The sequence below is a fragment of the Ananas comosus genome, linkage group 1 (assembly GCF_001540865.1).
Source record: "Ananas comosus cultivar F153 linkage group 1, ASM154086v1, whole genome shotgun sequence".
Lineage (NCBI taxonomy): Eukaryota > Viridiplantae > Streptophyta > Magnoliopsida > Poales > Bromeliaceae > Ananas > Ananas comosus.
The window spans coordinates 16,728,076-16,752,673 of record NC_033621.1 but is presented as its reverse complement, the minus strand read 5'-3'; the positions used below and the strand labels follow the sequence as shown (position 1 = coordinate 16,752,673).

The window sequence follows — 24,598 nt, the reverse complement described above, 5'->3', positions numbered from 1 at the left end:
TTTCAGAACAAGCACTTTTGTTAATTATTGCTTCAAACTTAAAGCACAATTACTATAACTTGATTTTACTTCTTTCCAGTTTGATATACTGATCCATTGTGACTCGGGAAACATAAATAAACAAGATTTTATTTTTCCAGTTACAATCAATAACACGTATGCATTAGTACCATGGGTACTCTATATATGAATCTATCTTGTACGCGAGAAGCAAAAAGTAGCTGCCCTTGATATATATTTACTTAAAAGGGAATATTAACTGACAGAGAGACCAAGAAAAGCATAGCAAGGCATAATCCGCTTCAACCATCAACTTGGGGAGCCATATAGTCAATGTTAGTCCTCACATCACACTAACTTGTGTTTCTGAACTGTCGTAAAATATCTTCCATTTTAGTTGGCCTATCTCTTTTGGAAGTTGAGAAACTTGATAGAATATCCAAAGATGAAGAAGAAGGTGAGGACAAATCCGAGGTGAGCGAGAACCACATAGCCGAGGAAGTCATGCTTATACCCTTGGTTCTTTCTCAAGTACTCTTTCACTGTTAAACTCGTCGACCCAGGAATTGAGACATTGTTCTCTTTGTCACCTAGCTGGGATGTTATCACCCCATATATAGTCCAAGCGATAGGGTCTCCCCAGTAGTACCACCTCCACCATACTGGAATCAACTATAAAATGGAAAATTGAAATATTAGTCTTCTGTGTTGTAGGAGTAAAGGTAATTCAATTGTAGACAGTTTTCTTGCATCTACATCCTTGCAAATATGCAGAATTACCCATATCCTCGCAAGGTTGTACCTCTAAAAACAAACCTTGTTTATTTGTGAATGTGCATCCACCGGGTGTACATATGCAAGGTGCCTTTGCATATATATACCTTTGGTAGTTGTATGGATACAAATGAATGCTATTTTCAGAGACGCACACAAATACCAACTTTGCAGGGGTATTTGCAAAATTTGCAATTGCATGGCTGTGTCGGCAAGAAAATTATGTATTTTAGTGATGAGTAACCACGTACGGGTCTTGGTATAACAAATCCTGAGAACAAGTTCCAGAAGCTTAAGAGGAAGGACGATACAATGCCGGAAATGTGATGGCTAGGAGTGGCTGCTACCACCATCATGCCGTACATTGTGAAGTAGTTAAAGCACATGAAAAGGAAGTAGAAGAAATAGAAGAACTTGTCTGCGTGCCACGTAAAGCCGATCATTGAGTAAATGAGCAAAACGTAGATAATTGTCTGTACAAAGTTGTAGATAATCTCGATGCTGACCTGCGAATACAAATGATAAATTTCTTACTTGGCATGCGTATAGAAAATTGTCATATGCATATAAAAGGAAAATTTGAGATATTATTTTTTTGTTTTCCTGGAGGAGGGCAAATTTGAGATCGGTGTCTTTGCATATATAGGTCTCTTTAGCCTCTTTAGCCTATTAATCTTGATAAGTGAATGTTTGGAGACCACATTAGTTTGTAATTTTGTATTGTATAGTGGAATAGTGTTTACTCTTTCTTTTTCGCTTTTTGAGAATCACAATAAAATGAGGCTATTTATGTTTTTCTAATTAAAAAATTATGCTAAATTATACTTTTTGTCCTCAAACTATGAGATACATAACACTTCGGTTCCCATACTTTAATTTATTGTAATTTCTAGCTTAAACTTTCTGAATTGTTGTACTTAAGTCTCGCTACTTAATTTAGTTGATTAAATATTGATGTGCTGCTCATGTCAAAATGAGATAGCAGTATTATAATTGATGACGCGACGATAATTAAAATGGCACATCATTTTCATATCAGTGTCATGTCAACATTTAGTTAACTAAATTGGATTGCGGGACTTGATTGCAACAATTTGTCAGTTTCGAGCTATAAATTGTAACAAATAAAAGTTTGAAGACCAATGTGTCCTACGCCTCATAGTTTGAGGACCAAAACTGTAATTTAGCCAAAAATTTATCATCAATTATTGACTGTATAATGAGAAGAGATTTGTCTCCTATATGCTCTAAGAGTTCTCATAAAGACTACTAACACGAGCTAACATAAGGTCCAAGTATTCAAAGTACGTAGAATTAATGCCTTTAAGCATCAATAGCAAACAGGGTAGAGAAGGTTTATTGAGAAGGACATTCTCATGAACATGTTTGATCCATAACACAGTTTTGGGATGTGTTGGGTGATGACTGAGTTACCTAGAATGAACGATTCGAGTTAGGATCTAACTACGGGTGTAAATGAGCGGAGCTTGAGTGGGCTAAGGTTAGCCCGGCTTGGCCCAAAATAGTCAGATTGGGCTTGAGTTGGGCCTTTCACAACCAACCTCAGAACTGGCTTGTTCCTTTATGGAGCTAGGTCGAGCTCTGCTTGGTGGCAAGATACAGCAAAAATATTATGTGAAAAATCTCCTAGCTGTAGTAAGCAATTTAACAACAACGAATGCAAGGATTTGGACAGGGTCGAACCAACACCTTCATAAAACAAAGGTCAAATTTGACTAGTAAACCAAGTAGTACGTTGTATATACAATATCTAAAATTGCATATGTTTTTTTTTAACAAATGTATATATATTTATATATTTCAAGCTTTTGTAGAGCCGAGCTCAAGCGAACAACACCTAGCTCGAGCTTGTCTTGTTTAATTTATCGAACTCTGGACATTCGACTTCGAGCTAGGCGTGCTTCATAAATCAACAAGCTCGAACCGAGCTCAAAACTAAGCACAGCTTGAGCAGCTCGTGTGCCGCGAGCTTTTTTTTGACAGCCTTAGATTTAATTTAGTTTGCAAATTAGCAATGTTACTGTTGAACAGAGTTATTAAGGAAGATCCAGATCCTTGTCACAAGATAAACTGGAGGGCCAAATGTGCTTTTTTGAAAGAAATAGACCTCTAATAACAAGGTTGCCATGTTGTGCCTGAGTGCCTACCTTTTGTTTCATTCTTTTTTGTGAAGTGACAGATCAAAGCAATTGGCTACAAATTTTCTTTAATTATGATAAAAAAACAGAAGTGTAGCGGATTTACTTGAGCAAACGCATAAGACAAGGGAGAGTACATTCCGGCTGCCTTTTCACGGTAGAAGACCGTCCTCTCAATGCCTACGACTGGCTGCACTGTGATAGAATTGGAGGCTCCGAGGAATAAAACAGCAGCATAAATTGCACCCAGAAGATTGGTTAGGTCTTGTTCTGAGCTTCTGTTTAAACAACAAGAAATGCACTTAGCATTGGGGCGATAGTTTTGTTTTGTTTTGTTTTGTTTTGTTTTATTCTTTTGTTATTCCTTTTCTTAGTTGATAAATAGGAGGGATGAATATAATGCACATATATTCATCTGTAAGTTTTTTCTGTGGCTTTTATATAGTACAACAATAATGAGCAAAAGAAAAATATTATCCACATAAAGGGTATCACAAGAGCCATGCCATGTTGAAAGCAGTAACAGGAACATGCTAATGTGCTAAACAATGTGGTTCATTAACATGTAATTAGTGTCAAATTAAGTGCCCAAGTAGTTTTCCGTGAAGCACAGGAGTTGAAACGAAAACCTGTTGATCAATGGATTACTTAAACGAGATAAATATCCCAAAAATACTTGCTTCAAGTAGATATCTAGTAGCAGTACAGTAAGTTTGCTGATTTTTTTAACGCTACAAGCATTGCTTTACTATCTCAATCATGAATTGCATTTTATAAATAGGAAGCGACATTAGTGGAATGGTAATTAAAGGATGATAATGAGATGTGCACACGAGATCCTAGGGACGCATGACAATGTGGACTTTGATAATAGCTATATTTTCAGCTTTTATAATTTTAGATACGTTCATAATGAGTAGAGCTACTATGCTAGCGGAAGTATAGAGGATATGGTGCTTTTGATTTTTTAGCTCTTAGATCAACTCCTTTGATCATTTTTAACCTTTGGATTACTGCTATTACCCTATGGAGACCACTCAACCTTAGGAGTATTACTCAATCTTAGGGGGGACCGTAATAATCCCAACCGTACAATTCTTGATCCAAGAATCAAATTAATCCTCTATACTTCCGATAGTATATTAGCTCTACACCGTTCGTAATTACGATGTTCTACTTACCATGTTTAGGTGTTACTTTACATTGCTTGTTTAGTTTTCTTTTAAGAAGCATTCTGTTGACATGGTATAATAACGAGCATACAAAGACAAATTCGCAACTTACGTCTTTTTTGCCTTATTCCAAAATATTGTGCCAAAGATAAGACCGATTATTGTTGTCATGAAGAAGCGGATAGCATTGTATTGTGGGTTCCTCCAGTAAGACCAATACTGCTTCCAAAAATTGGCCATGCACTGAGTAGTGAAACTCTGGGAATATTTGGTAGGAAATGATAGATCCTTGGAACCTGGTGCAGGAATGCTCAACTCCTTAATAAGTTCCTGATTTCTCCTGAATGAAAATTTAAGATGGGTAAGTAAGCTCTCTGAAAACTTATTCAGCTCGGCAACAGAGTTTCGTGACCGAAAAATATAAGCATGCCCGCTTACTGGTACAGAGCAGAATGGGCGTATACTTCAGCGAAATCGATATTCAGGCGAGTCTCAACTTGAGGGGTACTTATTTCGAGCATCCATGTTGCCGGGTTGTAACCATCAGGGATTTTCGGAATGCCAGGAATTGCCTGTGAAAATGTTTTCTTGTGAGTTTCATGTGGCAAAATTTGTGCTTTCTTTTGAATCTATCTTTAACCAGTAGAGTACTTTTTGAGAGCCACTTTACAGTAGCTAATTTCCAGCGATCCAATTTAGTAACTATAAGAGTTTCTCATTAGGATCAAAGTTGTTCAAACTGCAACTAATTCATTGAACTATTTCATTTCCCAAAGTTTAACTATTTGAGAAATTATGAGAGCAAGGATTGTCGCGCGCCGCTGGCACGGTTTGTGTGGTTTTCCTGGTTGCACTTTATAACACTGCACGGCACGCCAGGCACGGCTCACTTTTGCTGGTGGCAAGCCACTAACATACTGACGCGCATTGGCATAAAGTTTTTAAGAGCGCTTTTAAGAGTTTTAATATCTCTAATGATTAGTATTATATATACAATTGCTCCAAATATTAGTAGATCTATAAGATCTGCATATTTTTAAGTATGGAAAAGTATTAATTTGCAAAGCATTTCACCTTAAAAAGAAAAACTCAAACAATTCCTATTTTTTTTTTTTTTTTTAAAAAGAACATTTTGTTGATATAGTGTTGGCGTGATTTCGTGTCATGAGCCAGCATGGGCTTATCATGATACGGCACGGGCAATCCTTGCATGAGAGTTAAAGTAAAGCTACAACTACCTTTTTGAATATAGCAGCTATAAGCAAAAGGTCATAACAAACATTGCATGCACAATGAGAATCGAAGGTCACGGGCGGAAAAGGGCGAGCCAAATTTTGTTTTGCAGAAACTGCAGACAAAATTTGAACAAGATCTGGGCGTAGAACTCACTTGGAAATATTCTATAAGTCTGTACGAGTGACGACCGAGCTCTCCGGCGTAAATGACTTGTCCTCCCCTCTTCAGCAAGAGAAGCTGCAAGAAAGAAAGCGTCAGTCTGTTTAGCTGATCTACCATTAATGACGAAGATCAGAGGAGGAGCTAAAGAAGTATATGAGTGAGAACCTCATCGAAAGATTCAAATATATCGATGCTTGGCTGGTGGATTGTGCACACGACGGTCCGTCCGGTATTCACCGTGTTCCTCACCGTTCGCATAACGATGGCTGCAGCTCTTGCGTCGAGGCCAGATGTTGGCTCATCCATGAAGATAATGGAAGGATTTGCGACCAATTCGACGGCAATTGTAAGCCTCTTTCGTTGCTCGGTCGATAAACCATCGACCCCTGGAAGGCCCACTAGAGCATCTTTCAACACATCAAGCTCGACCAGCTGCATGACCTCGTCCACAAACATCTACAGCAGCCCAAAGTTTTTAATCAGAAAAAAGGAAGGCAAACAGATCAGAACAGTTTGATGATGCACGCACTACTCACCAAAATTTTTCTTAGCACTTTAATATTATAAAAACTCTAGAATTGGTAGCGCAAATCAGTAGAAATCGCAGAGTACGTATTATTGGTTCAATCATGCACAATTTAGTCTTGCAGGAAAAGAAGTTTGGTTTTGTCTGCCAAATACGAAAACGCAAGTAGAAGAAATTAAACTGCAGCATGCATGCCTCTCGTGTTTCCTTGTCTATGTCTTGGGAAAGACGCAACCAGGCTGAGTAAATAAGAGATTCGTGAACCGTGAGGTTCGGCGAATGAATGTCATTTTGTTCACAGTAACCGCTTATACGAGCGAATGTTTCTTGCATCTTAGGGTAACCAGAAATTCTGATATCTCCTTCGATATACCCTCCGGTCTTTCTCCCTGCGAGGACGTCCATCAAGGTACTCTTTCCGGCTCCACTGACGCCAACCAACGCCGTCAGGACACCGGGACGAAAAGCACTGCTGACGTCACAGAGTAGCTGGAGACGGCTTTCCTCGGCTCCTTGGCTCTTCATTTCCTGAAAATAACAAAGTGCAAAACTATTCAGCATGAGATTTCATAGCTTTCTTCCCAGTTTTCGCTTGTGCCGTGCACTTATTTATGCATAAATGCTCTTCTCGGAAAAGGTCTGTATCATTAAAATGTGCAAAAAATAAACAAAAGAAGCATTGTTTATACATTATTGATCTACATGAATCAGTGCAAATTGAAGGTCTGCTGATGTCCTCCTCATTCAGTCACCCCGAGTAGGTTATTTAATACATGCAGAATATTTGAATCAGAAATATATGGCAGGAATGCCTAACATCAGATCTACTTGTGGTCTATTACGGAACGTTTTTTTTTTAAAAAAAAAAAATTCATTTTTTTTTTTTTAATCTTTTATTGCTGCTTCACAGAGAGCAGGAATTTCTTTTTCTTTGGAAAAGAGCAGACTTTTATTCCTATGCTATGGTTTCTTGCAGGAAATAGGACAACATGGAGCAAGCGCTGGGTTATGCTTGTGGAGATGACTTACAGGAGGCATGTCGACGTAGTAGTTCACGTGGTTGAAAGCAAGCGAAAGCGGCTGGAATGGCAAAACCATTCCTCTCTTAGCCGCGCCGTTCCCACCGGCGGCATCAGCACCTGAGAATGTTGTGATATATAGAGACGATACTTGATCAAACTGCTTTTTGATTTTAGAACACGAAATGATTTATGCCATTCTATAAACTTTCATTTTTTCAACAAATTACGTGCTAATTTCATTTTTCTTGAGATGCTTGGCTTTTGGAAATTCAGAATTATATTGAGAACCTGCAATGCTAGCAGCCCTATTTGTTCATGTTCTGAGTCGATATCACGGTGAAAACATCGAAGATTTGAAGGTTCTGAATGTTGGGTATCAGTATTTGAAGTTTCAGTACTGATACTATTGAGTATCTCAGCAGTTCCTCAAAATTCGAAATCTGAAAAACTATTTCTTGTAATGAGTACTAGTGCGCGATTTTGATTACCGGTACGCAGTACTCTGTTTTTGTACTGAGTACCAGTACGTAGGGGTGGAACTGGGCCGGGCTTGGGTCGGGTAATACTATGCCCAAGCCTGGCCCAAAAGAAAATGTTGGACTTCGGATCGGGCTTTTATCCAATTTTGTTTAAAAATTACAGCCCGGCCCAAGCCCAAGCCCAATGCCCAATACCCATCGGGCTTTGTGAAGGCCCATTTTATACATTTATCATATAATACATAAATATTTTTATTTGTATAATAATATGTACCATATATTTACTCATAGATATGTATAATTAATTAATTATATATAATAATACTATTTAATATATCCTAATATGAAACTAAATATTTTGTTAATATATAATATATCCTCATATATATATATATAAGTATATATCATTAATAACACTATATACTATATATGATATATTATATAATTTATTCTTTTTATAAATAAATATATATATATATATATATATATATATATATATATATAAAATTAAATATTTTATTTTAATAATTAATATATCGGGCTTTTGGGTCGGGCTTGGGCCGGGCCTGGATATGCCCAAATAAGCCCAAAATTTTTTTGGGCCTAAATGTTGAAGCCCGGTCCGAACCCAAAGTTAAGTTTTTAATATCCAAAGCCCGGCCCAAACATGGCCCATGGGGCCGGGCCTTGTTTAGGCCCGGGCCCAGTTCCACCCCTACCAGTACGCGATCTTGTGTACCAGTACACAGTTCCGCGACGGGTTGGATATACAGAGTTTGACTCTAATTAGATGTAATCTTATTTCAAAAGATTAGGGAAAGTTCAATATCACTTTAAATAGGATTCCTAGGAGGATATCAACGGTTAGATGTGAATCGAAGATTTAAAAGGAAGGCGGAGATCGTTTCCTACTAGAATTGAAATTTTAAAGTTATATTAACTCTTGTAATTAATCGTTTAGATTATGAGCTTCATTGTAGACACCCTAATTGAGAGAAAAACGTGAAGAGGTTCTGAGATAGAGTTTTTGGTAATCTAATTTACTCGTTTGTATTTTTGTGCCGTGGACTAATCGAAGAAAGCATTGAAAGTGGTCTTATCTGTGAACGTAGATCGACTGATGGTTGGCCCGGAAATCTTGTGTTCTTGTGATTTTTTATTTTCTTTATTATTTTTTAAGATTGTTCTCGTCTCTTACGTCTACGAAAGATTGTGTTTTTGCTGCGCTCGTGTGCTGTGTAGGTTTAAGGTGTGCTCGGTGACCCCATGGCCAATCCCTTGCACTATTAAGTTGCTTACTAAATTGCATTGATTTGGCGAAGAAATAAGTTTTATGGCCATCAAACCTGAAATAGCATTCGTGGTGGACGCTCTGCTACTCTCGGCGATTTCAGACCTCTGTTCTGCGTTTGACGTCATTTCCTTATCCTCTGCGTCGTCCTCCGCTATGATATTTTGTGAACTTGCAATGGCTACGAGATAGGAAAGAAGAAGAAAGAAAATGCAATTGAAGTGAGCACCTCATTCGGGAATCTGAAGTTCGGTATGAAAATAAAGAGAGTGACGTTACGATCTAAGTAGGTTATCGCCAGAATAAAGAGTATGTTGAATAGAATCGAATAGGCCAAAAGCGCTCCCACCGAAAGCCAATACCAGTATCCGTTGATAAACAAGCCTCTGGATCTGAGAAATGCCGTCCCTATTGTCGGAGCATCGATAGTACTGTCATTGTTTGGCTGCCACAGACAGACATTAAAATGAGACAACCGAGTTGAGTTGAGTTGAGTTGAGTTAAATGGATATATTATTTTCCTCAAATCTAGATGCATGCTAAATGTAAAAGTCTAGATGCATGAGCAAGTATAAACCGGAGAAATTTTGTAGAAAAAAAAAAAAAAAAAAAAACCAAACATGATTGATTGATTTATCATCCATGCGATTGAATAATAATGTATTCCCAAAAACTGTCAAGCCGACGTATTGAGCTGTTGTTAGAGGAAGAAACCTTGTATACAGTAGTAGCTACGGCCTACGTGTTTTGAGAAATTAAAGCAGGGGGGTTATGTATGCTTGCTTATCATCAACATCAATACAGTTCCAAGAGGGAAAGCAGCAGAGGACAAAAGGAAAAGAAATTACAGCGCTCCATCTTTTGTCAAGGAACTCGTTATTTGATATTGCATTTTGTCCGTACATCATAGGAGAACTCCAGAATCCCCATATCCACCAGGGTTTAATGTCATCTGCTCGAAAATGCAATGCAGCGGTGAAATAACAACAAATATAGTTACGCCCCTTCAATTTTCAGTACTACAAGCCAGCAATGCTTGCGGAAGTCCGAAATAATTAAAATAGCTGACGGAGTTATTAAAGGTTGGTTGGTTGGTTAGTTGGTTGGTCAGAACGCTTTCTTTCGGTATACAAAAAGTAAAAAAAAAAAAGATTTGTATTACTATACTCGAGACAGACGAAATGAGGATTATTGTACAAAAACCATAGAGGTAGAGGTACGTACCTTTAGAGATGACAAATCCTCCGAGCACGAAAACAAGAAGTAACGAAAAAGTTCCAATTGTATTGGCTACAACCATTGATCTTCCAATTGCGCCGATGAAGCGAAACAGAGAAAGAGCCATTTGATGGACCATGAAGAGTGCCAGGTATAGGCGGAAGAACCTAAACAAGTTGAAAACGAAAATCAAGAGACCTCGTTTAGACGGCATCGCAATATTAACTACATGATTTGATTAATCACAAAATTAAGCGGCCAAATGCTTCTTTACCGGGAAGCAGAAGGAGCAAAGCCGATCACATAGTAAGTAAGAACCATCCATATCGTCGTGTCTAGAAGGGAGAGAGGAATCCTAAGGATCCAATATTGTATCCCGTAAACCCACGGAGGGAAAAACAGAGAGTCTCTCTGCTTGTAGAATACGGGGAGGTTCGAAACAGTCATCGACAGCTCTGCAAACCCGTTGAACATGATGATGATCAGGCTGAAAAACAGCGCGCCGAAGTACTTGCTGCCATCCGCAATACTCGTATGGTGCATTTCCGTTCTGAAAAACACGGTCATCACGATGAGAGACAGGATGGTTATCTGGACGGTCTTGAATATGTAGACAAACGAGTTGCGCTTCATCAGCAACCACCCTCTGGCTAAAACAGCCTTGAGGAGCTCCTTCGTAGGGATGCCGTATTTCTCCGTCACCAACGCCGCAGGATGGGTTTTGGATTTATCATACGGAATTTCAAGCTCGCCTGCTAGCTGGAGTCCGACGTGGAACGATTTGAAATACTGAGCGAATTCCCGCACTGAGATGTGTCGGTAAGGCTGGCTTCTGTTCACCCAGTACTGCTCCTGATCCTTCTTCGAAGTTACCTCCTGAAGGAAGTCTGCAACTCCCTTCCTCTCCGGGCACTTGAAGCCGGCAGACTCGAAGAACTCGAGGACATGTTCGCGAGGCCCGTGGTAAACTACTTGTCCCTCCGACAGCAGAATAATATCATCGAAGAGATTGTAGGTCTCCGGTGCAGGCTGGAGAAGAGAGACCAGCACCGTGCCGTCCATGACGCGAACCATCTGCTTAATGAACTTGACAATCTGAAAGGTTGTAGAGCTGTCGAGTCCGGTTGATATTTCATCCATAAATAATGCTCTTGCAGGTCCCGCGAGCATCTCTCCTGCAATTGCAATTTTGAAACAGCTGAAGAGTTTTTCATTTTGATCTTACTATATTTATCATTTGATACCATCAACTAGATTGGAAGGCGTGATATTCCAGAACAAGTAACTAACTTTAGTAAACGAAAAACCAGAACACCAAGTAATGATCGTGTCTAAACATTATTCTGAGCAACCAGGTTGAGTTTTACTTTTCTTCTAGTTCCGGACGGTGTCTGGCTAGTCAGATATTGTGCGACCAAAGCGGCTTTCGAGGGTAAATATAATAATGTGCGCCTAACTATGATGATGGTATCTCTCGAGTATGGCCCTCGATTTGGCGAGAGCAACAAAAAAGTAATGATCGTGTTACACTGCAGAAAATAAAAAATGAAAAATGATACCAGGGCCTCTAAAAGGAAAGAGTTTATAAAATTCTGCATAGCCCAACTCTAATAAGAGATGACAGGAGTTTGCATGGATTTATAACAGCACGACATCGCAGCGCCAGTGAATTGGATTTACACATTTCTGCTTGCCTACGTTGAGGCATTTCTTCCAAGTTATTAGTAGTAGAGGATATATATGATGGGACTTCAGATTGATAAAACGACAGTAAAAAGAAGACACGGAAAACAAGTAGTAGTAAAACAATAGTTAAAATTTCTGAAGATAAAGACCGAAAAAAACAACTTGTCTATTGAAAGAATAATCCTATATATATGTTAAAATTTCACAAAAAAGCTTTCTCTGTTGAAGAAAACCTAAAGTTTTGGCCCCATGTGTTATGAGCCACATCAGTGACATCATGCCAATATGGCACTTTAACAGAGCTAGGACTTGATGGAGAAAAGGAACGGAAGGCAAAATATATAGTGCAGGTCAAGCATAATTAGATTTGAACTGGGAATGGAATTACTCAGGTGGTGCGTGTGAATAAATTACAAATCTGGCGGCAGAAGAAATAGTTTTGCGACGACAAAATTAATTGGCGCACATGACTACACTAAACCTGCAGAAACACCGGGTTTTAGCCAAAGGTAATTAATGTTCATTCGACATGACAGAAAAAGGGCGGGCGCAGAGAGAGAGGCTTCTATGTATACGATCAGATCAGTCTAACTGTCCAGCTATTTCTGGATGGATGGTGTTACTGCATGCATGGCTCGAAAGTTTCATAACAGAGATCGATTAATTAGCCGCTCCTTTCCCTCCTGCGACAGTACAGTTTGCATATTAATTATGTATATATATATATACCGGTTGTGACACGTTTCTTTTGTCCGCCCGAAATTCCTCTTCTCATCTCATCACCGACAATGATGTCCGCGCAGATGTCCAAACCGAGGACCTGCGCGCAGATTTCGAACCAACCAAATTAATTAGCACTATATATGTCGAGTTCACCCACTAATACGAAAAGTCGCTGCAAGATTTTAGAAGAAGAAGAAGAAGAAGAAGAGACTCTGAACCTTGAGAATGTAATCCGTTGCGACACTAGTTCTCTGTCCTTGCATTGCAGTTACCTTCATGAAAGCATCGATCTCGGGGTCCGGTTTGATGCCGGCACCCTTCTCCCGTCTCGACAATTCGGACAGCATCTCATATCTCGTCCCCACTCCGAGACACCGCGCTGAGAAGTCTATGGTCTCTCGAACTGTCATCTCGCCGTTGTGGAGATCGTACTGGCTAATGTACGCGCTCGTCCTCTCCGGGTAGAACTCCGTCAGCTCATGGCCGCAGTATGTGACTCTACCAGAAACCTGATGAGAGATCAAACCAACCATGCACCACCGATTATACAAGAAGCGCAGGCAGACGCACTACTACTGAACCACACACATCTATTGTATATATGTATATATATATATATATATATATATAGAGAGAGAGAGAGAGAGAGAGAGAGAGAGAGAGAAGTGATCTGCGATAGATACATACATACATACATACATACATACATACATATATGTATGTATATGTATATATATATATATCTTGTCTTGATTAATTAATTTACAAGCACTACTCCCGGATGGAAGGAATTTAAAAGCGTGCGCGCGGGCTAGGCTAAATTACTACGCACTCTTAGATTTTTGTCGGCCTTCCCTGCCAGGGCCAGCATAAGCGTCGTTTTCCCTGCGGCCGGGGGTCCGAGAAGCAGCGTCGTCCTGAAAATTGAGGGTGTAATTAATTTCTAACGTTTATTAATTAACATTCGAAACTGGCTACCAAGTGAATACACTCGCGTACAAAAAAAAGCCTACGATAATACTTCTTACCTCGACGGCTTCAGTATTCCGCTGACGTCATCAAGTATCTTGATTGTTTTCTTCTTCGAAGGAGAAAACCGTCCGATAAAACCCTGCATGCATGCGCGCCGCCACCAGATCAGTCATGATGAGACGTTTATTATATTAATTGACGCCGCGCGCGCCCCATTATTATTATTATTATTATTATTATTATTATTATTATCAAACATTATTAATTGTATGTATCGGGTTAAGTTTCAGGTGATAATCAAACAATTTGAACATCTATACTCTTCCGGATTAAATTTATCAAACTTATTATATCCTCTAATAATTAAACTCTAGCTAGCTAGTGTATTCTATTAATTTTTTAGATGGAACTTTTTATATATTGAAACCAAATTAATTAACCATCTGAACTGAAGTGAATTGAACAACAAATAAATAAATAAATAAATAAATAAATAAAAGGAGAGCTTCAAAAGGCGAAACGAACCCTGAGGAAATTAAGTTTGATAATAGAAATAAGACAACAATTAATCCATCCGGCCGGTAGTGAACAAATTAAATTAACAAGGCCTGCACGTATACCTCAACGACATTAACGTAGGTATTCCACAGTGTGGGGAGTGCCCGACTCCCCACATACACATCCGCCTCAATCGACAGGTTCTCGTACCGTACTTCGATCTTCGGGAGTTCCAGTCCAACCCTAGAGTTTCAATATCCCAACACAACATATATATATATATATATCCAATTGGCCGGAAATATATAATAATAATAATAATAATAACCATCTTAATTTCGCTAGCTGCTTCTTAATTATTAAAGAGACAAGAGCTAGATAGATATATAGACTGGAGCATATATATATATATATATATATGTACCGGTCGATGCGATCTCGGAGGCGGAGGAGGAAGCGCTCGTTGTCCTGCTCGACGATCTCGAAGATGTGGTCGAGGAGGATCTTGCGTTCCTGGACGCCGAGCTTGTGGAGCTCGACCTCGCTGCTGCTGACCTTGCCGCCGTCCTCCTCCATGATGCGGCGGAGGATGCCCTTGCGCATGCGGTCGTACGTCGGCAGCTTCTCCAGCGCCGCCCACTTGAGGTTCTCCTCATCGTCCCCCTCCTGCACATCGCGCCGGAACACGTCCGACGGCTCCCTGAAGCTCGCCGTCATCCAGCTCCGCCGGCTGCTGCTCCTCGATCTGATGATGATGTCGGCGTCCGCCATCGCCGCCCTCCTACTCCTACTCCTACTCCCCCCGCCCGTCCGGGCCTGTACGCAGAGAGGTGGGGGTGGCCGGTGCAAGCGAGAGAGTTTAATAAATATAATATATAATAAGAGATCGATCCGCAAGCAAGGAGGCCGGGAAAATTAAGACGAAGAAATTAAGCTGGAATAAATTAATTTCCGTCAGAGCACGCAGTGACTTCTGCATGCCTTCCTTCTAGGCCTTCTAGAAGGAAGCCGATGGAGACTTTCTTGATCCCCTCTCTCTCTCTCTCCCTCTCTCTCTCTCTCTCTCTCTCTCTCTCTCTCTCAATGCCTCTTCCAAGTATATATATATATATATATATATGTACTTTAATTTGTGTTTATATTTTTAAAATAAAGCACGTGATCAAAGATGGTTACAGCTCGATTTTCTTACCGCTAGCTGCATGGAAAATTAAAAGTCCTAGCTAGCAAGATGATTAAATTCGTTATACCTGATTTTGATATATATATATATATATATATATATATATTAAGCGAACTAATAATTATTAAGGTATATATATATATGAATTGAAAGCATGCAGGCGCGTTAAAAGACCCGGCAGCTAGCTAGCAAATTAAGATGTTTGTGAGATCGATTTTGAATCTTCTCTCTCCTCTAGCTTGTGATGAATTTCCTTGATGATGAAGTGCAATTAATTTCCTTGAAGATTAATTAGAGAAGGAAATTAAGAGATATTTATTTAGGCAGTAGCAGCTAGCGACAGGGTTTATTAATTTCCAGATGCATGGCTCGATCATCACATGTTAATATCATGAGAGTGGCCGATCGATCGGCCGGAGGAGACGTTTCAACTGTTACTCGTTGGTCATGGTCAAATGTAGATGAATATTCTTTTCCTATTTTTTTCCTTTTGAGGTGAATATTCAAAGCGAATGCACGCAGCGGCGCCGTATAAGGTATAGCTAGCAGCAACACGTACGATCGATGCTGCTATAATTCTTGGACGAGAAGAAGACTTTTCGGCGCTCTCCCAAGTGACGAGGATATATATAATATAATATAATGATATTATGTAGTTGCTTTCGCGACTCCGACTTGACGAGAGCCGCAGGAACAATGCTACTTGTTTACCTATACTCAAAAAACATCCGTAAAAAATTTACATCCTACTCATCAAAAACTAGATATATTATATATATATATATATATATATACGTAGGTTACTGTGCTATTAGAGCCACAGCAGTCTTTGTGCTCTTAAGTTATTAACCGTCATCAAATTTTGATGGTGGTTAGGAGGTGATGGGAGAAGAGAAATTGGAGAGAAATTCAAAGAGAAGAGAAATTGAGAACCCAATTTCTCTCTAATTACTCTTCTCCTTTCACCCTAACCACCATCAAATTTGATGGCTGGTTAAGAACTTAAGAGCACAGTGCTGCTGTGCTTCTAATAGCACCAGTATCCCTACTCTCTCTCTCTCTCTATATATATAATATATAAAAGTGAGGCTACTATGCTATCGGAGCACGGAGTTCGTTGCTTCCACCTCGTTTTCGATGTTGCGACTTTCGAATCGTCGATCGGCCTCCGTTAAACTTGATCTAGAGTATTTGAAGTACTAGAAAATAAATTTTATGATTTTACGATATCATTTGCCTAGTGAACGAAGGGGCTCAAAATCAACGGCTTGAAAATAAATCTTCAAAATGTAATAATATGACATTAAAATTTTAAATCAAAGATATTGATCTTGTTTTATATAGTATTAAGATTATCTATCAAAAATTTACGTGATTTGGATATTTCTACACCGTTAAACTTGCAAACGGCTCACTACGGCCATTGAAATTTGTTTGATTTGAGCCCATTCGATCACTAGGCAAATGATATCGAAAAATAATAAATTATTTTATAGGTACTCCAAATACTCTAGATCAAGTTTAACGGAGCCGATCGACGATTCAAAAGTCGCAACATCAAACAACGAGGGTGGAAGCACGGAAGGCTCCGTGCTTCCGATAGCATAGTAGTCTCACTATATATATATATATATATATATATATATATATATATATTTGTTACTAGTTTTATTTATTTTTTTATAATAAAAATCTAAAAGGATTTAAACTCTTGATGATTAGCTGGTATAAAATTTACAAGATTTACGATCATTTTTATTTAAGAACTAATGAACGATTGAGATTATGCTTTCAAATTTATTTTGTTATTGCAAGTCATCTACAAACTAGACTTGCTTGGAGGGGGGTGGTGGTGGTGGTTGGGTTCGGCACTTCATCTAAACTAGCTAGATTTGCTTATTGAGTTGTGTTGTAATTTTTGGGGTGCACATAATACTAGTTAAAACAAATTTAATTATATTTGATGCATCATGCATAATACTATTTAAAGAGAAATGATTCGATACTTTATTTTTAAAAAAAAAAATTTTTTTTTTTTGAGAGATAGGTAGCATGTTAAGAGATAGGTAGCATGTTACCCGCTTCGTTTATTTCATTTAGAAATAAATTTAGCTGGAAATGTGAATCAACTAGGATTCAAACTTGGGACCTCGGTTACCAACCACCAAATCCTTTGCCACTTGTTCTGGGGACGATCGGTAAAATAAAAAAATCTTAACCGTTGATTAATAGAGGGTAAATATGTAATTTTAACATTTAGCATTAAAAATGATTACTTCATTCGTGGTTATTTTTGTAATTAAACGATACAACATTTAAAGAAAATTTTAATTAATATTCTAAATTTACACATTAATTTGCACTGATTTGTGGAATTGATTGATTACCCAAATTTAAGCATTAATATAGGCATTAATTAGGCATTAATTTAGTAATTTATTTTAAAATAAATTTTAGTGTTTCTAAAATCTAGGCATTAATTTAAATTATAGGAATTTTAGAAATAGTTCTATTTCTAAATACGTTGCATTTAAATATTAAATATTTAAAATCAAAAAATTAAAATTTAATTTAGAGAAATTTTGTATTACTATTAAAAAATTTGTAATGTTGGTAAATATTTTAGGCCAATTTGCATAAAAAATTCATAAATTTTGAACTTTTGCAAAACTGTGCCGCCTTTTTCGATTTTGCAGATTCGGTCTGAATTTTCAGCAAACTGACCAAAATACCCCCTTTCTCTCTTCTTTTTCTCTCCTCTTCTTTTCTCTCGTTCATTTTTTTTTTCTCTCGAGAAGAAGGCAGCGGAGGCAGAGGCGGAGGTGGAGGAGAAAACGGCCTGCCTCGTCTCTCACCCTCATGCTCCCGCCCTCGCCCTCGCCCTCGCCCTCGCCCTCGTCCTCGCCCGCGCACCCCACGTCTTCCTTGCCTCCGACCCCGCCGAGGCGGTGCTGCGACTCTTTTTTTTTTCTCTCTCTCTGACTCTCCTCAACCGTCTCCGACGACGACGCCTCTCTTGCTCTCTTTCGCCTTTCCCCGCCCTTCTCGTCCTCTCCCTCTCGCTCTTCCTCTGCCGCCTCCGATGACGACGCATATTCGTCGACGCCGACACCGTGGAGGTCGCTGCGGCGCTGCAGCCTCGGAGCGAGGGGTCCTTAGCGGCGTCATCGCCGACGCCGTGACCGTTGACAGAGAGGGGTGACCAAAAAAAATTATAGAATAGAAGAAGAAAAAAAAATAAAGATAAAAAATTATAGAAAAAGAAAGATGAAGATGAAATTATACCGTTAAAATAAAATTGCACTATTTTAAAAAAATATTGCACTATTATGGACATAAATTGCACTAACTAAGATGTAAACTGCACCCTTTAAAATAAAAATTACACTCTTTAAACGAAAATTACACTCTTTAAAAGATATTTACACTGTTTATCCTCTTGTTGCACTCTTTCAGATGTAAATTGCATCCTTTAATATGAAAGTTACACTCTTTAAACGAAAGTTGCATTCCACTACTACAGATACAGGATTTAGTGGCGACAAATGTCCCCACCATAGCCAAAATTATCGCCACGAAAAGCGTTTTGGCGGCGACAATTCGTCGCCGCATGCCGCCGCCTAAAACCCCGTCGGTAAAACTATTTGGTGGCGACAAATTGTCGCCGCTAAAAATTAGATAATTAGCGGCGACAGCATGTCGCCACTAAAAGTTAGATAATTAGCGGCGACATGCTGTCGCCGCTAAAAGTTAGATAATCAGTGGCGACATACTGTCGCCGCAAAAAGTTAGATAATTAGTGGCGACATGTTATCGTCGTGAAAACCCTAAACCTGGACCGAAGTATTTGGTGGCGACAATTTGTCGCGGCGAAAAGTTAGATAATTAGTGGTGGCAAGCTGGTGCCATGAAAACCTTAAATAGTTTTATGGTGGCGACAATAATTTGCTAAAAAATAACCTATAATTATAAAAAATTTTTATTCTTAAATTTTAACCTTTAAAAGAAAAGCCAATCAGAGATGGAGTGTTCAACAGCCAGGTTTTTGCAAATAATGAATTTCTTACCTTTCTCTAAGTTCCAAAATAAATACTCGTTTCAAGAGACGATATGGAATGTTCTCAGATGATAAAGTTTAGTGCATTAAGTCTGCTCATTCTACTGCTTCCTAAATGAAAGAGGATTGCAAAGCACCTGGCTCCATATTACAAAAATTTTTGTAGGACAAACCATGCACCACGGCCCAAGGGAAAAAGCATTACTTTGAAACTAACAAACACCTCACAATTTCCCAAAAATGCATCTAAAATGCAAACATACATTACGCAACCAAAAGCTCATACAGAATTGATCTATAAAATCATATTACAAGAACACCTTCTGACTTTGCAAGAATATTAATTCATAATACTTTGACAAGTCAACAAGCGCATAAAGAATTAGTTGGCATCTATGAGATTATTAGCAGCTAATGTAAAATAGCAAAATAGGCATTAATATTATAAATTAAGCTTTTGCAGAATTTTCTACAATACAATCTTCGAAATAATTAAGCAAAGTGGACAGTCCATTATATTTATGGCACTACTTCCTGCAGCCAATGACGCATAAAAAGGGAGTTTAGTTATTTAGTTGAGCCAATCCAAACATTTAATACACATCAAGTTAAATGAACTGAATTTTCATCAAGGACATACTCTGTAACTTCTTGTTCCAAAGCTCCTGAATCTTCATCAGTTGATCTTCTACTTTGTTCTAGAATAATAAAGCAAAGGCCTTTGAAATTTTTGAAAGAATGCCTGAATGAAAAAGAAATCACTTAACAAATGCCATTTGAGATTTCAGGGAAGTCCACGCTACCTTGCATATCCAAGATATCGCTGAAAGTTTCTGCAGACCCTCCTCCAATGTCATAACTGAAGTTTGCTGCAAGACAGTGCAGGCATCCCAGAATCCACCTTCTTGTTCTATGGATGATAGCAGGATATCCAATTCTTTTGCCATATCATTAACCTGATCAGGCCAAATGTAATAGTTATTTCCATATCGTTGATGAGAAAACATCTCGCCTACTAAGCAAAAAGAAAAACAAGTATGGACTATTTTTGACCCAAATTCCATCAGAATAGTTGAAATTTTGCACCTTCAAAGTTCAAGCCTCAAGAGCAATAACAAGTAGAGTTGAAAGAGTGTCAGGAATCAGGATATGGGGCTTATCGGAGAGAGCACACAGGATATCTATTAACATAAGTACACATTAGTCTATAGAAAGGTAAGGAGAGAAAGAGCATGTGGTCTATCTGGTAACACAGAGTAAGCGCAGCAAGTTTAATCACTTTTATGATCCATAAAACCAAAATCTTCTAAACATGAAGTATTATTTCAGTCAACATATATCCTCACTTATCAAAGCCAAACTGGAAAATGGTATATATTACATGATCTGTTACTAACTATTTAGGAAGGTTAAAAGAAGAGCCAATCAGAGAAGCCAGGCCATATTAAAAACATTAACATAAATAAACCTTAATTAAAATCAACTCATAATCTATAAGTTTGCACAAAATCTTCATAAGAGAAACCACTTCTGGTGGTCCTGAAGCTATAGCCATCAGAGTACCAAAATGTTCGTCATAACAACATCTTTCGACAAGTTCGAAAACTGAAAACAGCATAACAAGGAACTAATAAGTGTTGGTTAAATATGCGAAGTCAACAACTGATATACTGCTTACTTTTCCCAATTTTCTATCTTCTACTATGTCCAGTGCTACATATTTCACATTCAACCTATGCATAAATAAACTCTATAAATTCTTAATGCACTGCCAAAATTAAAACAAATTTAGGTTCTTGAACCCACCTCATTTTGATTTCCACAATATACCAACCATAGTTTCCTCTTTAAATGTTTCCATTCATCTTGCACTTGCTTACATGTTAAAACAAATCTCAATCCCTCTCCATGTGGTATGTTTTCAAATGACTCATCTAAACTCTTCTTTAACAACTAAACCTTTTTACACTCTTTTCTACTTACAGTATCAGACAATACTTTTAGCATCTTAACTAGAAGAGAAGGACATATCAGGATTACTTGGAAAATTTAACTACTAGTTTACCAGTAAGAGAAGAATTAAAAAGCTGAACAAAAAGGCCCTTTACCTAACTCATCAGAGTTTTTCGAAGTACTTGCTTGCAACACATCAGTTGGTTCACTTGATGGCTTACTTCCCAAATGTATACCCTTCTCTACATAGCAAAGCATGCAAAATTGCATCAGCTACAGTTTCTATGCTTTCTTTCCAAGTTTAAATATTTTCAAAAGCAGAAGATAGTAACTATTACTACCAGCACAGGGAGTTATTGGAGCAAAGAGATCATTGGAGTACAAAACAAAAGGCAACAACAAGAGCTAATTCAATTCTGAGAAGGTTCACACTTGCGTCAGATAGATAACAACCTAGGGATCAAAAGCTAGGACATCTCAAATATCAAAAACGTATGAAATTATGAAAATGCATATTGGTAAATCCTAAAAGCAGTATTATACATATGAAATTATGAAAATGCATATTGGTAAATCCTAAAAGCTAGGACATCTCAAATATCAAAAACGTCACTATAAAGAAACAAGTTACAAAGCAAGGCCTCAACTTGCTAGTCTCTCCTAGAAAATTAATGACAATGAAGTTAGTACCCAGATACTATGATGTCTAGAGAAATACACCATGTATACCTCTGTAGCACACAGATTTGTATATATCTCCGATGCATAAAGGCTGCACATTTGAGGATTGGCTTTGTCATTATCAATATCTACAATGCCCATGATAGCTGAATCCCCTGCATCATTAGAAACCTATCTTTTAGCTGCAAACCCAATTGCATTTCACATAAAAATTTACAACAAACAAGGAAATGCACCACTAGGATTTAACTTAAATTCCCCTTCACCGCGAGTTAAAGCACCTTAACCAGCTTCAAAAGTTGCCCCAAATCACAGTTATAAGGTGTGTACAAGCACCCAAAACTGCATTATTACACTTATGTAATCACATAATTGAGGTTAAAATCTCACTTATTTAGATAGAACTCTCCTGACATAAGCTGGGTACAAAGAACCCGAAATCACACTCAACTCTACCATTAAAGCATCAAGCTACTAGGTAGTTAGGTTAATTACCTTAGCAAACCTCCACCCAGCTACCTGCTGTGTTAGAGCTGCGAAACACTTCCCAAACACCTTCTTCACCCTTCTACAATAGCTCCAAGGTCTCCCAAGACAGCTAGCATCAAAGAAGGAGAAGAAAAAATAGGCTAAAACCCTTAATTCTAGTTAGAGAGAGAAAAACCCTAGAGAGAGAGAGTGGGAGAGGTGCCAAACCCTTCCCCTGAGCTCCAGTAACTCTCAGGTAACTTCAGGAGTCGAGCTGGCCCCTGTGGAGATAAGATCAACAGCCAAAAGACCAAAGTCTCCCTGCTGCCACGCAGCAGTTTACATTTGGTACCTGATGTTTCCTGCTACACAATAACATACGTCTATACAGCTAAGACCTAACTTGCAACAGATCACTTTGATTAAAAAATTGAATGAATGGCGTCATGAAGGCATGAGCATCACTTTGGTTTAAAATAATTTAATCAATAGACAAATGAATGGCAGATCTTCTTCAATTAATGAGCAAGAAAGAAAGCACAAAGCTGCATTTTTGTTGAAAATTGAACATCATCGAACCAATGTATGACATTGCAAATGGCCAGTAGACAGAAAAACTAAATTAGTAAAAAAAGTCACTTTATGAGAGTTGCCATGTCCAGTAGACAGGAAAAGAAAAAATGAAATGCTATCTGACAACTTTTTCAAGGGGTAAAAGCAGAACTATAAGAAGAGGTGATTAATCACACTTAAACCAAAAAAAAAAGCAGTACATATCCAAAGAAATCACCATAATTTATTGGGTGAAGTTAACAATCACATTACATGCTAAAAATACCTTTGAGTGCAAGAATAGATGCCAAAAGCTTCACTGTGTCTCCTGAGAACGTCGGCGGAGACTCCTACGAAGGACGACAACTCGTTAAACTCCTCATTTGCGCCGCCCCCTTCGTGAACGACATGCCATAATTCCCCCCTTAGGTAATGTAAAGGTAATGTAACGTCACTATATATTATTAGTCAACTATTACATTATTTCTGCATTGATTATATATTAATATTTAGTCAACTAAATTATGTTACAGAATTTGATTGTAATTATTTTAAAATTTAAGCTAAAGATTAAAACAAATTAAAATTTGCCACGGACTTTATAGTTTGAAGACCAAATGCACAATTTATGTACCATTATTTTTAAGGCCAAACCATGGCATCTCGAGCATCAGAATTATGAGGTCGGAGATTTGAATCCCTGTTTCAGTAAAGTACGAGAATTGCTAACTGATTCAAAAATCAACGACGCCAAGCAAAATCAAAACTTCAAAAACATGCATAGTGGTCCCGAAACAACCCACATTGTTCAGATCAATTCCGCACTTCCTTTTTTTTTAAAAAAACACTAATTTATTTAAGTTAAAGAAACCAAAGAAAAAAAAACTCTTAACACAGGAATTTCATCAAACAGGTACCGTGCGTGTATGAGGCGCGCCCCCAACGCCACTGCTCAGCACCCATATATCTCCTTGAGCTTCGCCACAGCTTATTCGTCGAGCGAGTACTATAAAAAACAAAAGCACGCACAAAAGAAGTCAAAAAAAAAAAAGGTTGGGGGAAAGAGATTAGGGTTCGCGTGTAGGTAGAGTTTTGGTGGGGGGGGGACGGGGACCTTGTTGAGAACCCAGGTGGAGTAGGAGTAGGCGCGGCGGAGGAGGTCGGAGAGGGAGGTGGAGGGATCGGCGTCGCGGTAGTTGACGAAGTTCTCGCGTGCGTACTTGGCGTAGTACGCACGCGTCTCTGGGGGCAGGCGCCGCACGAGATCCCGGCCTTGAGCCGGAGCGAGGCGGAGGCGGAGCCCCCATCTTCGTTGGCGAAGCGAGACCTACGAGGGCGGAGAACGCCGTCGTCCTCCGCGGCGCTGATGGATTTGGCGGAGTTGACGACGGAGTCGAGGATGGCGCGGGTGGAGGCGAGGATTAGAGGCCTCCATCGTCGCTCGACCATGGCTAGAGAGCGAAAACGATTGGAAATTAGGGTTTTAGCACGATGAAGAGGGAAAGAGAGGATGATGAGAGCGTACGAAGAGAGAGAGAGAGAGAGAGAGAGGGTGGGCGGAGAGGAGGAGGCGAAAGAGAGAAATTGAGAGGGAGATGAAAGAAGATAACTTTCTGATCCAAAAAGGCGGAGGGAATTAAGGGCGGGATGTCTGGAAATACTCCGCGCGACATTTATTAAATATTGGCGGCGACCTATATTTGTCGCCACTATTGTTTATGTATTGGCGGCGACATTTATTTGTCGCCACCATTATTTATATATTAGCGGCGACATTTATTTGTCG

The 24,598-nt window shown here is 38.7% G+C and overlaps 3 protein-coding genes across 8 annotated transcripts in view; 1 reads left to right on the top strand and 2 right to left on the bottom strand.

The window, feature by feature from the left end:
* LOC109709894 (adagio protein 3) overlaps positions 1-7,367 on the top strand; it is a 29,271-nt gene extending 21,904 nt beyond the window's left edge. For 3 of the 4 annotated variants that reach the window (XM_020232288.1, XM_020232266.1, XM_020232296.1), the window contains one exon: positions 7,006-7,367. The gene's annotated coding sequence lies outside the window, so the exon portion shown is untranslated. Of the gene's footprint in view, positions 1-6,367; positions 6,456-7,005 lie in introns of those variants that run through there. The other variant, XM_020232274.1, reaches the window with a different exon arrangement.
* Positions 114-14,685, bottom strand: LOC109709941 (ABC transporter G family member 48-like). Its single transcript, XM_020232329.1, has 20 exons — positions 14,343-14,685; positions 14,041-14,161; positions 13,477-13,559; positions 13,281-13,365; positions 12,667-12,957; positions 12,455-12,545; positions 10,314-11,214; positions 10,046-10,206; positions 9,670-9,773; positions 9,101-9,266; positions 8,877-9,002; positions 7,059-7,168; positions 6,225-6,557; positions 5,669-5,959; positions 5,495-5,578; positions 4,544-4,677; positions 4,218-4,445; positions 3,040-3,211; positions 1,026-1,280; positions 114-672 (listed from the first exon to the last, which is right to left on the bottom strand). The coding sequence occupies exons 1-20, from the start codon at positions 14,633-14,635 to the stop codon at positions 403-405; spliced, it is 4,299 nt and encodes a 1,432-aa protein (XP_020087918.1). The 5' UTR covers positions 14,636-14,685; the 3' UTR covers positions 114-402.
* LOC109709925 lies at positions 19,455-24,331 on the bottom strand. 3 transcript variants are annotated; one of them, XM_020232308.1, is made up of 6 exons: positions 23,927-24,331; positions 23,730-23,818; positions 21,841-21,947; positions 19,962-20,013; positions 19,799-19,856; positions 19,455-19,692 (listed from the first exon to the last, which is right to left on the bottom strand). In XM_020232308.1, the coding sequence occupies exons 1-6, from the start codon at positions 24,259-24,261 to the stop codon at positions 19,686-19,688; spliced, it is 648 nt and encodes a 215-aa protein (XP_020087897.1). In that variant the 5' UTR covers positions 24,262-24,331; the 3' UTR covers positions 19,455-19,685. The 3 variants fall into 3 exon arrangements, 2 of the variants coding, with proteins under 2 accessions (XP_020087897.1, XP_020087903.1); XR_002216243.1 differs by lacking the exons at positions 23,730-23,818; positions 23,927-24,331 and adding exons at positions 20,245-20,339; positions 21,267-21,353; positions 22,288-22,462 and having other exon boundaries at positions 19,570-19,856; positions 19,962-20,114; XM_020232314.1 differs by lacking the exons at positions 19,455-19,692; positions 19,799-19,856; positions 19,962-20,013; positions 21,841-21,947 and adding exons at positions 23,099-23,236; positions 23,447-23,512.

Excerpts from the sequence above, each read along its gene's own strand:
- LOC109709941 (XM_020232329.1), bottom strand. The coding sequence starts at position 14,635 with ATGACGGCGAGCTTCAGGGAGCCGTCGGACGTGTTCCGGCGCGATGTG. Across the intron at positions 13,366-13,476 it reads GGAATACTGAAGCCGTCGAG|GACGACGCTGCTTCTCGGAC; the intron begins GTAAGAAGTATT and ends CTCAATTTTCAG. Across the intron at positions 5,960-6,224 it reads TAGACAAGGAAACACGAGAG|ATGTTTGTGGACGAGGTCAT; the intron begins GCATGCATGCTG and ends GGGCTGCTGTAG.
- LOC109709925 (XM_020232308.1), bottom strand. The coding sequence starts at position 24,261 with ATGGTCGAGCGACGATGGAGGCCTCTAATCCTCGCCTCCACCCGCGCC. Across the intron at positions 21,948-23,729 it reads GCGCGCCTCATACACGCACG|GGGATTCAGCTATCATGGGC; the intron begins GTACCTGTTTGA and ends CTAATGATGCAG. Across the intron at positions 20,014-21,840 it reads CAAATCTGTGTGCTACAGAG|GACATTGGAGGAGGGTCTGC; the intron begins GTATACATGGTG and ends AACTTCAGTTAT.